This window comes from Ornithorhynchus anatinus, chromosome 7, assembly GCF_004115215.2.
Source record: "Ornithorhynchus anatinus isolate Pmale09 chromosome 7, mOrnAna1.pri.v4, whole genome shotgun sequence".
In the NCBI taxonomy this organism is placed as follows: domain Eukaryota; kingdom Metazoa; phylum Chordata; class Mammalia; order Monotremata; family Ornithorhynchidae; genus Ornithorhynchus; species Ornithorhynchus anatinus.
In genome coordinates, this window is record NC_041734.1 from 73,174,982 (window position 1) to 73,189,175 (window position 14,194).

The window sequence follows — 14,194 nt, forward strand, 5'->3', positions numbered from 1 at the left end:
TTTTTTATTATAATAAAATTGACAAGATGCCTATTTTGAGCTCATCTAAGCTAGAATGCTTTTATACCTGTCAAAAATTCTTCACAATCCTACAGTTATACTGGTCCTTTCAGGTTTCCTGACTCCCAGGCCCATGCATTTTCCTCTAGCAGCTTCTCTTACGAACAAAGGTATTCAAAGGCCTTTCAAAAAATATCCTTTTTCATTTATAGGAGTACATTTAAATGTTTTGAGATTCTGAGGGAAGACATATTTTAAGTAAAAAGAAGTATCACTTGATCATTATGATAGGGCAATTTCCACAGTCAGAATGAAGTATTCTTTCAGGATGAAAAAAAAACCATCAGTCAAAGTACACTGACAGCAACTGGAAAAAAATGAACTTTCTTCCATTGGATAAAGGATAATTAAAGTCAGCTACATGGATCAAAGTTGCTCTAAATCAAAGCACAGTGGTGGTTTTCCTCTGTTTGTAATAATTCTGCTCTAAAGAACAGCACTTAGCCAATCTGGATTTATAAATTTTGACCTTAAATTGATTTCACTGGGTTGATTAAAAAATGTGAGTTAAAATAAGCACAACTATTGAACTGATTGTTACCATTAGTTAAAAAAGCAGGTAACTCTAATGAAACTACATCTCATGTGCATCACAAATTGTCGGTAATTACATCTTCTCCCTTTTATGATCCCATGTGACCTCAAAAAGCCAACCGATTACTGTTCCAAATAAATTGCTTTAGGAGTTTGAATCAAGTTACTGCAGCATGCCAAAGCAGTCCATTTGCTGAGTCTATAGAGTTCTTATTCGATCTTCTTTACTCAAAAACTCATGATTCAGGAACCGCAGTAGCGGACAGTTGTTTTGGTTTGTACCAATGCCAAACGGAACCTTTATCTTGCTTGATTTAGCATTTCTACTACGACCCAGCCCCCTGGCTTTGCTCCTCTGATTCCAACTTACTCACTGTACCTCGATCTTATCTGTCTCACCCCTGACCCTTCGCCCATATCCTGCCTCTGGTCTGGAACTCTCTCCCCCTTCATATATGACAGTTCACCACTCTGCCTATCTGCAAAACGTTACTAAGGTCATATTTCCTTCAAGAGGGATTCCCCAATTAAGCTCTCGGTTCCTCGGCTCCCGCCCCGCCCCGGCCCACAACCTTCTGTGTCATCTTTGCACTTGGTTCTGCGACCTTTACGTATTTGATATTTGCCCCACCCTGAGCCCCCCAGCACTTATACACATATCTATAAATTATGTTATATATATTTTTTTTAGATTAATGTCTGTCTCCCCCTCTAGACTTCAAGCTCCTTGTGGGCAGGGAACGTTTCTACCAACTCTGTTGTACTGTACTATTTCAAGCCCTTAGTATAGTGTTCTGCACATAGTAAGCACTCATTAAATACTATCGATGGATTAAAATCATATCTCCTCCAAGAAGCCTTCCCTAAGCTCTCATATTCCCCTACTCCCTCTCCCTTCTGCGTCACCCTTGCAGTTGGATTTGTACCCTTGAAGTTCTTGATATTCACTCCCTCTCCATCCCTACAGCTCATGTACACTTACGTTCCTGTCCGTAATTTATTTTAATGACCGTTTCCCCCTCTGGAGTGTAAGATCCTTGTAGGCAGGGACCCATCTACCAACTCTATTACATTGCAGTTTCCCAAGTGCTTAGAACAATGCTCTGAACACAGTAAGTACTCAGAAAAACACCATTATCATTGATGGTATTTATTGAGGGCTTACTGTGTGCAGAACACTGTACTAAACATTTGGGAAACTACAATAAAACCATTGGTAGACAAGTTCTCTGCCCACAGCGAGCTTACAGTCTAGAGGGGGAGACAATCATTAATATAAATAATTAATAATTGTATAATAATAATATGTAAGTGCTATAGGGCTGAGGGTGGGGCAAATATCAAATGCCCAAAGAATACAGACCTGAGTGCAGAGATGACACGAAAGGGAGAGGGAGCTAGAATAATAATAATAATAATAATTGTATTTGTTAAGAGCTTATTAGGTGTTAGGCACTGTACTAAGCGCTGGGTCGGATGCAAGTAAGTGGGGTTGGATACAGTCCCTGTCCCACATGGGGCTCACAGTCTCAATTCCACTTGAAAGATAAGGTACCTGAGGCACAGAGCAGTGATTTGCCCAAGGTCACACAGCCGACAAGTGGCAGAGCCAGAATTAGAACCCAAGACTTTCTGACTCCCAGGCCCAACTTCTATCTATTATGCCATGCTGCTTAATCAGGGTAGGCTTTTAGAAGGATAAATATGACCGACACTGAAAGTGGACTGTAAAGCATTAAAATGACTCAAATACCAAAGTATGAGACAATATTCCTTTCCCCGCTCCTAGGAGTACCTGCTATATAAATTCAAATTCGAAGACCTGAACAGTCTGCAATCCTTTCTCTGGGAGCATTAGTTGATCTTTTCAATATCAAGTCTAAAAGGTAACCGACCAATTGTTACCAGTTGGTCAATACTAATAATAATGGCACTTGTTAAGCGCTCACTATGTGCCAAGCACTGTTCTAAGTGCTGGGGGGTGGGGGTACAAGGTAATCAGGTTGTCCTACGTGGGGCTCATAGTCTTAATCCCCATTTTACAGATGAAGTAACTGAGGCACAGAGAAGTTACGTGACTTGCCCTAGGTCCCACAGCTGATAAGTGGCAGAGGCGGGATTAAAACCCATGACCTCTGACTCCCAAGCCCATGTTTTTACCACGGAGCCATGTTGCTTCTCCAGGTTAATGTTCCTAAATCACTTTGGCGGACAATTCCCTCCTGTATGTGACGAAACATATTGGTTAGCCCATATCATACGGAACAGAAAGGACCTTTTATCCATGACACAATCTAAAGCAAGGGGATAAATGCGTTTAATACCACACTTTGTCTATAGAATCTTTATCCCAAATGTCCTCTCCATCTTTTCCACTAGCCTCCTCTCCACCCCTACCCAAATCCAGGCTGGTGATAGCCATACCTTAGCGTAGTGTGGTTTTCCATCTTCATAGTGAATCTCAACATAATCAGACGAAAGCAAGCCACTGCAAAGAAAAGAACACAAAACTAGTGAGAACGCTATCTGCAACTCTGAGACACTAGCACATTTATTCATTTTTTAATTCTCTGGGGTAGTCAGGAACTAGGATGACTTGGATATATGAAATCCACTTCCAAAACACCTGTATTATACCATTTACCAGAACTGGCCAGAGCAGCTATCAAGGTGTAGAAGAGGCAGATTTGGGTTCTAGCTCCTATTGTTTCCTGGTCCACCCTCTGATAGTGGTGCTTCTTTGCAAGGGGAAAGAGTCAACCAATCAATCACATTTACTGATCCCTTGCTGTGTACAGAGCACTAAAGTAAGCACTTGGGAAAGTACAATGAACAGTCGGTAAACAGTCTTTGCCCACAATGAACTTAAAGTCTAGAATGGGAGAGAAATTACGGCACAGTGGATAGAGCACAGGCAGGGGAGTCAGAAGGGCAGGGGTTCTAATTCCAGTTCCACCACCTGGCTTGCTGTGTGACCTTGGGCAAGTTACTTCACTTCTCTGGGCCGCAGCTCCCTCATCTGTAAAACAGGGGTTGAGACTGTGAGCCCAGTGTGGAACAGGAACTGTAATGATGATGATGATGATGATTGTATTTGCTAAGCGATTACTATGTGCCAAGCACTGTTCTAAGCACTGGGGTAGATACAAGTAATCAAATTGTCCCACATGGGGCTCACAGTCTCAACCCCCATTTTACAGATAAGGTACCTGAGGCAAAGAGAAGTTAAGTGACTTGCCCAAAGTCACACAGCTGCTAAGTGGCAGAGCCAGGATTAGAACCCACGCCCTCTGACTCCCAAGCTCAGGCTCCTTCCACTAAGCCACGCTGCTTCTCTGTGTCCACCTGATTTGCTTGGCACATAGTAAGCACTTAACGAATACCACAGTTAACAATACTAATAAATAAATTACAGACATGGACATAAGTGCTGCGGAGCAGGTATTATGACAAAATGGAAACAGGATGGAAAGATGGAAACAAGAGCATAATTGACAAGATTTTTTTTTAAAGCATTGTTTTTGTTCTCAGAAAACGTGGTCAATGAGCTTGGCAAGCGTCAGATGGAATTCACATGAAAGAGGGGCATGAATTGCCCACAAACTGGAAAATGAATAAATGGAGGAGGTAGTCACTGAAATCTAGCAGTGGTAAAAGTATCTATTAAGTAATAATAATATGTATTTGTTAAGCGCTTTCTATGTGCAGAGCACTGTTCCAAGCACTGGGGGAGATACAAGGTAATCGGGTCGTCCCACGTGAGGCTCACAGTTAATCCCCATTTCACAGATGAGGCAACTGAGGCACAGAGAAGTTAAGTGACTTGCCCACCGTCACACGGCTGACAAGTGGCAGAGCCGGGAGTCGAACCCATGATCTCTGACTCCGAAGCCCAGGCTCTTTCGGGTGCAGCGCATTTCATTCAAGTGCTTTCCTAAATCAGGTTTCTCATTGCTACTGCAGGCCCACCAATTTGCTTGTGACCACCCCAGCGCTTAGCAGAGTGCCTGGCACAAAGTAGAGCATTTAAGCAGCATGGCGTAGTGGACAGAACACAGTCTTGGGAGTCAGAAGGTCATGGTGATTCCGCCACAGGTCTGTGTGATCTTGAGCAAATCACTTCACTTCTCTGTGTCTCAGTTCCCTCATCTGTAAAATGAGACGGTGAGCCCCACTTGGGACAGGGACCATATCCAACTCGATTTGCTTGTATCCACCCCAGCTCTTAGAGAAGCAGCGTGGCTCAGTGGAAAGAGCCCGGGCTTGGGAGTCGGAGGGCATGGGTTCGAATCCCAACTCTGCCGCTTGTCAGCTGTGTGACGGTGGGCAAGTCACTTCACTTCTCTGTGCCTCAATGACCTCATCTGTAAAATGGGGATTAATTGTGAGCCTCACGTGGGATGACCTGATTACCCTCTATTTCCCCCAGCGCTTAGAACAGTGCTCTGCACATAGTAAGCGCTTAATACCAACATTATTATTATTATTATTATTACAGGGGTTGGCACATAGTAAGCATTTAACAAATACCATTATAAATACATAAACACCACTATCATTATTATTATTATTCCTAGAGAGAAGTCTGTTAGAAATGGCAAGGAGGAGGCCACTGGTGACCTTAGAGAGAACAGTTTCTGTGGAGTGAAGGGGGAATAAGCCAGACTGCAGAGGGTCAAGGAGAGAATTGAAGGAGATAAAGTGTATGCAGTGTTGGACGAGTTTGGAAACAAATGGTAGGAGACAGATGGGTGAGAATGCAGTAGAGCCAGGGGAGGGTTTTGGGGGAGGGGTTGGGGGATACATGGGCATGTTGTAAAGCAGAGGGGATGAAGTCATTGGAGACGGAGCAGCTTCAGCCCCTCCTGATACCTAACAAAGCTCCTTCTGAAAAGGGTTCTCTTCAAAAACTGGGAAAACCTTTGAGGAGGAGACGAGGAGGGAAGAGGGGCCTTAAAGGGCCAGCCCTGAACTGAACACAACCTTCCTGGTATTAGTATGGAGACTTTCTGCACTGCATCCTAAACTTCCCCCAAGAGGATCTGCGGAAGATATTCTCGAGGTGCATCATGCAAATCCCCTTGCTCCCAGGCTTACCCTACTTTAAGTAAGGACAATTTTGCATTGTTCGGAAATTGACAAAAACCAGATTGGGATTCTTCCTTCTCCAAATACATCCCTCAACAAACTGAAAAGAAGAGCACGTAAAGGACTTGCAAGTTACGGCCCCGATGCCAAAATGAACACATTCGCTAAATAAAATAAAATTGTTTATCTAATTTTCCCTGCGATCAGCTGGCTAGTCATGAAGAAAAGGCATAAGGTACGAAAACATTAAAAGATTCTATTTCAACTACAGACTTAAAGAACTGTTCAACAGCCCATAACAATAGCACCGTCGGAAATGGCCAACAAATAAAACGTAATCTGTCATTCAGGAAACCCCACGTGCCCAAGGACTTTAATTGAAATCTCCGTCTGCCTCCACCAAGCTAAACCAATTAGAAATCTAATTCAAGACCGTTGCCCTTTTATTTCAGGGACTCAGAGAACAAACACAGGGACTCCTATTTAAGATGAAATGCAATAGTCAACTGAAGCGAGTAATGAACGTGCACCAAAGACTCTCACTGCAATGGATACATCCAATTAGGCAGAGCCTCACGTTTCTAGAATCTACATACAGAAATGGCCTTCTTTAAATTAGGGTTAGTTTTCTCCATTTGAATAAATCATGAAAAGTTCACCGTGATATTTTAGAAGCCTTTGATAGCTGGCTTCCCTTTCCTACATATAGTGTTTTCCTTTGAGAGACAAAGACGATTCACTTCAATTCAGTCGTATTTATTAAACTCTTACTGTGTGCAGAGCACTGTACTAAGCGCTGGGGAAACTACAATAAAGAGGGACAATGCCTGCCCACAACGAGCTCACAGTCTAGAGGGGAGAGATGGACATCAATACAAATAAAGAGACATCAGTAAAAATAAAGAGACAGATATATACCTAAGTGTGGTGGGCTGGGGAGGTGGGGAAGAGCAAAGGGTGAAAGTCAGGGCGACACGGGGGGGAGATGACGATGCTACTTGATAGGGAAGCCAATGGGACTAACTGGTGTGATAACAATCCTTTCCATGATGAAATCTCTCGTCCAGTTAGTAAATCAATCCATCATACTCTCGTCCAGTCAATACATCAATCCATCATATTTACTGAGCGCTGTGTGCGGAACACTGTACTAAGCACTTAGAGTGGCTCAGTGGAAAGAGCACGGGCTTGGCAGTCAGAGGTCGTGGGTTCTAATCCCGGCTCCATCACTTGTCAGCTGTGTGACTTTGGGCAAGTCATTTCACTTCCTCTGTGCCTCAGTTACCTCATCTGTAAAATGGGGATTCAGACTGTGAGTCCCATGTGGGACGACCTGATTACCTTAGATCTCCCCCAGCGCTTAGAACAGTGTTTGGCACAGAGTAAGCACTTACATGCCATCATGAATCACTTGGGAGAATACAATATAAGAGAGTGAGTAGACATATTCCCTGTCCACAGTGAGGTTACCATCTGGAGGGGGAGTCAGACTTTAACATAAATAAGTAAATAACCAATTGAATAAATCCAAAAAGCTTCGCAGAACTGAGGAGCTGCAGAGAGGAACTGATTCATGAGCTAGAGGTCTGCACCACCCATAAGTTCTCATCCCTTTCCATCAAGCTCTCATTGAGTAACGAACAAGTGGACAGGCAGATGTTCAGCAAGTTGTATCAATAATAATACTAACAATAATAATTGTAGTATTTGTTAAGCACTTATTAGGTGCCAGGTACTGTACTAAGCACTGAGGTAGATACAAGTTAATCAGGTTGGATGGTGTCTCTGTCCCACATGGGGCTCACGGTGTTAATCCCCACTTTGCAGATGAGGTAACTGAGGCACAGACAAGTAAAGTGACTTACCCAAGGTCACATGACAGATAACTTCAGGACCCAGGATTAGAGCCCAGATCCTTCTGAACTCCCAGGCTCGTGCTTTATCCACTAGGCCACAGTGCTTCCTTGAATAAGGTACATGGGAGTTGACCGTCATCAGGCAAAAATGGTCCTCGGGTAGGCTATCTCATCTAGCCGGTATATGTTTTATTGGCCATATTTTCTTAGCCTCCTGCTCCAGGCTGGGAAGGATTCAGGAGAAGGCTCCTCTGCTCCCCTTTCACCTGGATTCCAGGGTTCTCCACATGGGAGAGACGCTGCCCCGTCCGCCCCTCTTACCAGGATTCCCACGAGCCCCTGCTCCAGTCCGAGAAGGACTGAAACGACCGTCAGCAGGAGGGCTTCTCAACCTTGGGAAGGTCGGGAAGACCACCACCCTGGCTGCGGCCAAGACTTCCGGGGCTGCTGGGCCGAGCCGGGAGGAGCCTGAAACCCTGCCACTTCAGTCCTATTTATCTTCCTCTTCGTCTTTACTATTTCTGTTTCATTTTTCCTCACGTATCTGTTGTCGACCCCGACTTCTACACCTTATTCATAGACTATGTGCTCCTTGGGGACCAGGAATCAGGTCTATAGCACAATTCTGTACTTCTTTCCCACTATAAGAATAAGAACAGTCACAGTAAGAATGATTGTGGTATCTGTTATAATAATGTTGGTATTTGTTAAGCGCTTACTATGTGCAGAGCACTGTTCTAAGTGCTGGGGTAGATAGGGTAATCAGGTTGTCCCTCGTGAGGCTCACAGTTAATCCCCATTTTACAGATGAGGGAACTGGGGCACAGAGAAGTTAAGTGACTTGCCCACAGTCACACGGCTGACAAGTGGCAGAGCCGGGATTCGAACCCATAACCTCTGACACCCAAGCCCGGGCTCTTTTCACTGAGCCACGCTGCTTCTCTATTTGTTATGCCCTTACTTAACACTGTGCTAAGCATCAGGGTGCTAAACATTCCCCCTCTAGACCATAAGCTCGTTGTGAGCAGGAAGTGTGACTATTACATTGTTGCATTATACTCTCCTAAATGCTGTGTACTCGGCACACAGTAAGTGCTCAATAAATACGATTGATTGACTGATGGACTGGGCTGGACACTATAAAATCAGATCAGTCCCAGTCCCGATCCCACCCAATGCTCACAGAAAATGTCAAGTGCTTGAAATTTATTCTAAAGTCACTTTTGCTTTGGCAATCCCCCTGGTATGTCACTGTTCTAGGCATTTTCTGAAAATGAAAACTATTAGTTCTGGTTTATAGAATTAAAAACATTATGTTATCATTGTGTCAACACAACAGTGCAATGCAAATATTTTCCTAGAGCACCTCACTATATACATATGTGCATCTTTTGTCTTGGGTTTTACCTAACGACATTGAATTTTTCCTACAAAAAAGGGAGGAAGAATAGGTATTTAATCCCCAGTCTACAGATGAGGAAAATGAGGCACCGATAAGTTAAATGACTTTAATCCCAGCAGGCCCTCAACAAATACTACTACTACTTAGTTTACTGTACTCCCCTAAGTGCTTAGTAGAGTGTCCTGCACAAAGCTCTCAATACAAGTCACTGCTTGGTTTATTGCCCGATGACTATCACCACTACAGAGTGAACTCCTGAAATGCCCATCCTGGGGTCAGTGACTTTATGGAGTGAAACCTATGCTCTACCCTTATTCATTCAATAGTATTTATAGTATTTATTGAGCGCTCACTATGCGCAGAGCACTGTACCAAGCGCTTGGAATGTACAAATCGGTAACAGAACAATAATACGGGTAGGGTAAAGCCTACCCTGAGGCTGTAAAGCTCTTTGTACAACCGGGTCAACCAACTTTATTCCAGGGCTTGGAACAGTGCTTGGCACATAGTAAGTGCTTAACAAATAGCATTACTATTATTTTCCTATATTCTCCCGAGAACTTAGTACAATGCTCTGCACGCAGTAAGTGCTCAATAAATACCAACTGACTGATGTACTCTTCATATGTTTTGGAGGAGCAGTCATCCTTTTTTTTTAATGGTACTTGTTAAGCATTTACTATGTGCCAAGCACTTACTAAGTGCTGGGCTAGATAAAAGATGATAAGATAGGACACATTCTCTTTCTCACCTGCAGCTCACAGTCTATGTCAGAGGGAGAAGGATTTAATCCCCATTTTACAGATGATGAAACTGCGGCACAGAGAATTTAAATGACTCGCCCAGGGTCACACAGCAGACAAGTGGCGGAGCTGGGATTCGAACCCAAGTCCTCTGACTCCCTGCCCGTGCTCTTTCCACTAGGCGACGCTGCTTCCTTATTTTAAAAGTTCTACGACTGGGGCAAAAGACATGGGAATTATGAACGCTGAAGTTTGCGAGGTTGCCATACTGTCAGGGAAAACCAGAGTTAGTTCCCACAACACTGCACCCAAATTATGCAGATATGCTTTGTGCCAAAATTTAGGTGCACTAGGACAAATTGTAAAGCAATCATTACAAATGGCTATGCACCATTTTCAAAAAGCAAATTAAAGAGTGAGCCTTGGCGGGATTCACTGAGTGACCCTAACTGATACATTCTTCCAAGAAGAGTAATGAAAAGCTATTTTCTGATTTAGTTTGCTTTTTTGCAACCCCGCAAAGGTGTTTTTGTTAAACTGAGAGCCTTTTAGTTACAGCCAGGTGAAACTTTGGACACTACTGTGAAATATTTGACTGATGCTAGAGAAGTCCAGGCACTCAAGAGGAAAATGGCTAGATTCTATGGGAACAACACAAATACTAATTTTGATGGTGCTGAAAGGTAGGGTATTTTTTAAAAAACTGAAAGGCCTTTTTGAGAAGTGATACAATTGATGTCGGTTGTGCTCCCTTATACAGCATAATGAAATTCAATCTGCTGTCAACTGTCTAGCTTTTGAACTGGAAAAAATACTTAGGAGGTGCTTATTTGCTAACTCTTATACCCTTAGAGCAGAAAAACTAAAAGGATTTGGAAACTGTTTCTTGGTGTGATTCTTTTATTTGAGCCAAATATCCAGTCATTCACAAAACATTTAACCAAAGCCCACCTTCTGAACCCCGACTTAAATTCGTCCCTAGTCAAATGGCAGCATTTCAGCAAATCGTTTTAAAAATTGAGTCGGAAAGTATTTTCACTCTTGAGACATTTAGTGATTTGGAATAAAATTTCATCCAGCGAGGCTGCTTTCAAGTGAACTTCAGAGATAGGAAAGAGTAGTAACGAACACTGTGAAACTAATTGTATTTCTTGGAAGACCTTAAGTTTTTTGAGAGGGGTTTCATTAAGGTACACTCTGGAAGGGCAACATGACAAGAAAATGGATTTTTTTTTCAGGAAAACTTCTTTTTTATTTCTTTAAATTTGACACAGACCTATTTAATAAGTTTTCATTCTCTACTCGATGCTGCGCCAATGAAAGTACTTTGATGGGGAATGTTACAAAAACATCGGTTGGTGAGTGCTGAATTGGTCACTACCATTTCAAAGAAAATGACACTGATCATAGAATACTTCAAAAACAATTCCTTTTACATTGTTCCTCCCTGGGCTTAGTGGAAAGAGCATGGGCTTGGGAGTCAGAAGGTCCTGGGTTCTAATTCAGGCACTGCCCACTGTCTGCTGTATGACCCTGGGCAAGTCACTTCACTTGGCATTACCTCATTATCTTATAATACCTCATTACTTAGTTACCTCATATCTGTAAAATGGGGATAAAGACTGTGAGCCCCACTGGGACAACCTGATTACCTTTTATCTTTCCCACTGCTTAGCATAGTGCTTGGCACGTAGTAAGCACTTAAATACCATTATTATTATTACTACTGGGACTGATTTTTTGGATGAACAGGCTCTCTCTCTAAAGAATGAACTGTGGACATCAGAAAAAAAACTCAACTTCATGTACCAGTGCTTCTAATTTTACAAATCACCAAAGAAAATTTCAGTCCCACCACTCTGAGGTTATACAATTTTCTAAAATCTGCTACTGAATAGCTGAAGAAAATCATTTGGAGGGTAAAATGAATGTTGCAAAATTAGCTTCCTGAAAATGATTCTTAAATGTGGAGAGCTATGTGGAAAATGCCAAGTGCTTGAAATTTATTCTAAAGTCACTTTTGCTTTGGCAATCCCCCTGGTATGTCATTGTTCTAGGCATTTTCTGAAAATGAAAACTATTAGTTCTGGTTTATAGAATTAAAAACATTATGTTATCATTGTGTCAACACAACAGTGCAATGCAAATATTTTCCTAGAGCACCTCACTATATACATATGTGCATCTTTTGTCTTGGGTTTTACCTAACGACACTGAATTTTTCCTACAAAAAGCAAATTTTCATTTGGTAATTGTCTCTGATCTAGGAGGGGGAGTTGAAGGGGCTCTAAAGACCCCTGGATTTGTTGTGTCTAACACTGATGAGTTTTGTAGATTCCATACACAGCTAAATTTTCTCCATTTTACTGCCACTGGTGGCATATCCATGTTGTGGTACTTTCCCTAATGGGAAGCTCCGTCCCATCTCCCTCTTTGGCTTATGGAAAATCTGGTCGATCCACATCAAAAGTTTGGTTTCAACCTTGTTGGGAGCCGAGGTGTTGGAGCCCATTTTGAGTTTCCTGCCATTCCAGAAGCTTACCTCACTCATCCTCACTTCTCCACAGATTATCCTAAGTGTTGCCTATCCGCTTGGATCTGTACCTTTAAGCACCTGATATAATAATGTTGGTATTTGTTAAGCGCTTACTATGTGCAGAGCACTGTTCTAAGCGCTGGGGGAGACACAGAGTGGGGCTCACAGTCTTCATCCCCATTTTCCAGATGAGGTAACTGAGGCACAGAGAAGTGAAGTGACTTGCCCACAGTCACACAGCGGACAAGTGGCAGAGCTGGGATTCGAACTCATGACCTCTGACTCCCAAGCCCGTGCTCTTTTTCACTGAGCCACGCTGCTTCTCAATGCAGGCCACCCTCAGCCCCACAGCACTTATGTTCAGAGCCAAATCCATTCATTTTAATGCCCGTCTCCCCCTATATCCTGTGAGCTCTTTATGGGCACGGAACCTATCTTCCAACTCTCTCTTGTTGAATTCTCCCAGGCAGAGAGTACAGTGTTCTGGAGACCGCTCACTGTTCTTCCAAGCTCTTAGTACTCTGTTGTACTCTTCCAGGGGCTTAGTACAGTGCTCTGCACACAGTAAGCGCTCAATAAATACCACCGATGATGATGCTCTGAACATGGTGTGCGCTTACTAAATACTGTCGATCGACTGATAATGTTTCTGACAAAAGAAAGAAGCAGAAGATCATCACCCTCATTGCAAAATTTACTCAAAGGTCAGGCTCCTTCAGGGGCAATTTTTCTTCTTTGCTAAAATGCAAGGCTGATCATTTTTCAATAGATTCAAAACGAAAGGACACAGTTCTTCCCACAGTAGGTGGTAAGCATATGGGATTTTGCAGGCAAGCATCTCAGTAGGGGTAAAAGGGGTGTGAATCAATTCATGGAAGAGGGAGCCATAATGGGTTAGAAAAGGTAAGTGATTTTCATGGCCCACACCTAACCTACTGGATGGACCTCAAGAAGTACCATCAGCCCACTGTTTCTTCTTGCATTAATTAGTTCATTCATTCATTCATTCAATGGTGTTTATTGAGCCTTTACCGTGTGCAGAGCACTGTATGTACTAAGCATTTGGAAAGTACAATTCTGCAACAAATAGAGTAAATCCCTACCCACAATGGGCTCACAGTCTAGAAGGGGGGAGACAAACATCAAAACAAGTAAACAGGCATCACTAACATCAATAGAAATACACAGAATTACTGTCACTGGTCTGAACCAGAAATTACATTTCTTAGGCTCTGAAATACTCTGAAGAAAAACTACAATTGCGGCTTCTAAAAAGATTAGAAAGGAAGTAGGGAAGGGGAAAAAAAAGGGGAAGTAGCATGGCCTAGTGGAAAGAGCACGGGCCTCAGAGTCACAAGGACCTGGGTTCTAAGTTCAACACTCAGTACAGTGCTTTGCACACAGTAAGTGCTCAAAAAATACAATTGAATGAATTATCCCAGCTCTGCCACCTGTTTGCTGTGTGACCTCAGACAAGTCGTTTCACTTCTCTGTGATTCAGTTACCTCGTCTACAAATTGGGGATTAAGACCATGAGCCTCATGTGGAACATGAATTGTGTGCAACCTGATTAGTTTGAATCTTCAGTGCCTGGCACATAGTAAGTGCTTAACAAATACTATTGAGAAAATTTTTTAAAAAGTAAAGGATTTGAATTCTAATCCCAGCTCTGCCACTTGCCTGATGCATAACCTTAGCAAGTCACTTCACTTTTCTGAGCCTCGGTTTCCTCACATGCAAAATGGGGATTCAGTACCTGTTCTCCCTCCTACTTACAAGGAGACAGAGACTGTGTTTGATATGCTTAGGCCACACTAAATTGCAGCATGGGCTAGTGGAAAGAGATGGGTCATGAGTTCTAATCCCGGCTCCACCAATCTTTCCGGTATGATCGTGGGTAAGCACTTAACAAACAACACAATTACTATTATGATTGCACTTACCCCAGTGCTTAGCAAAGTGCACGGCATACAGT

At 42.8% G+C, this 14,194-nt stretch overlaps 1 protein-coding gene across 5 annotated transcripts in view; it reads right to left on the reverse strand.

Moving 5' to 3' along the window:
• The window catches only part of ADAM23 (ADAM metallopeptidase domain 23), a 201,161-nt gene that overhangs the window by 95,895 nt on the left and 91,072 nt on the right, over positions 1–14,194 (reverse strand). For all 5 annotated transcript variants that reach the window (XM_029069168.2, XM_029069169.2, XM_029069167.2 and 2 more), the window contains exon 4: positions 3,019–3,082. In XM_029069168.2, the coding sequence (XP_028925001.1) occupies positions 3,019–3,082 (64 nt within the window). The remainder of the gene's footprint in view (positions 1–3,018; positions 3,083–14,194) is intronic.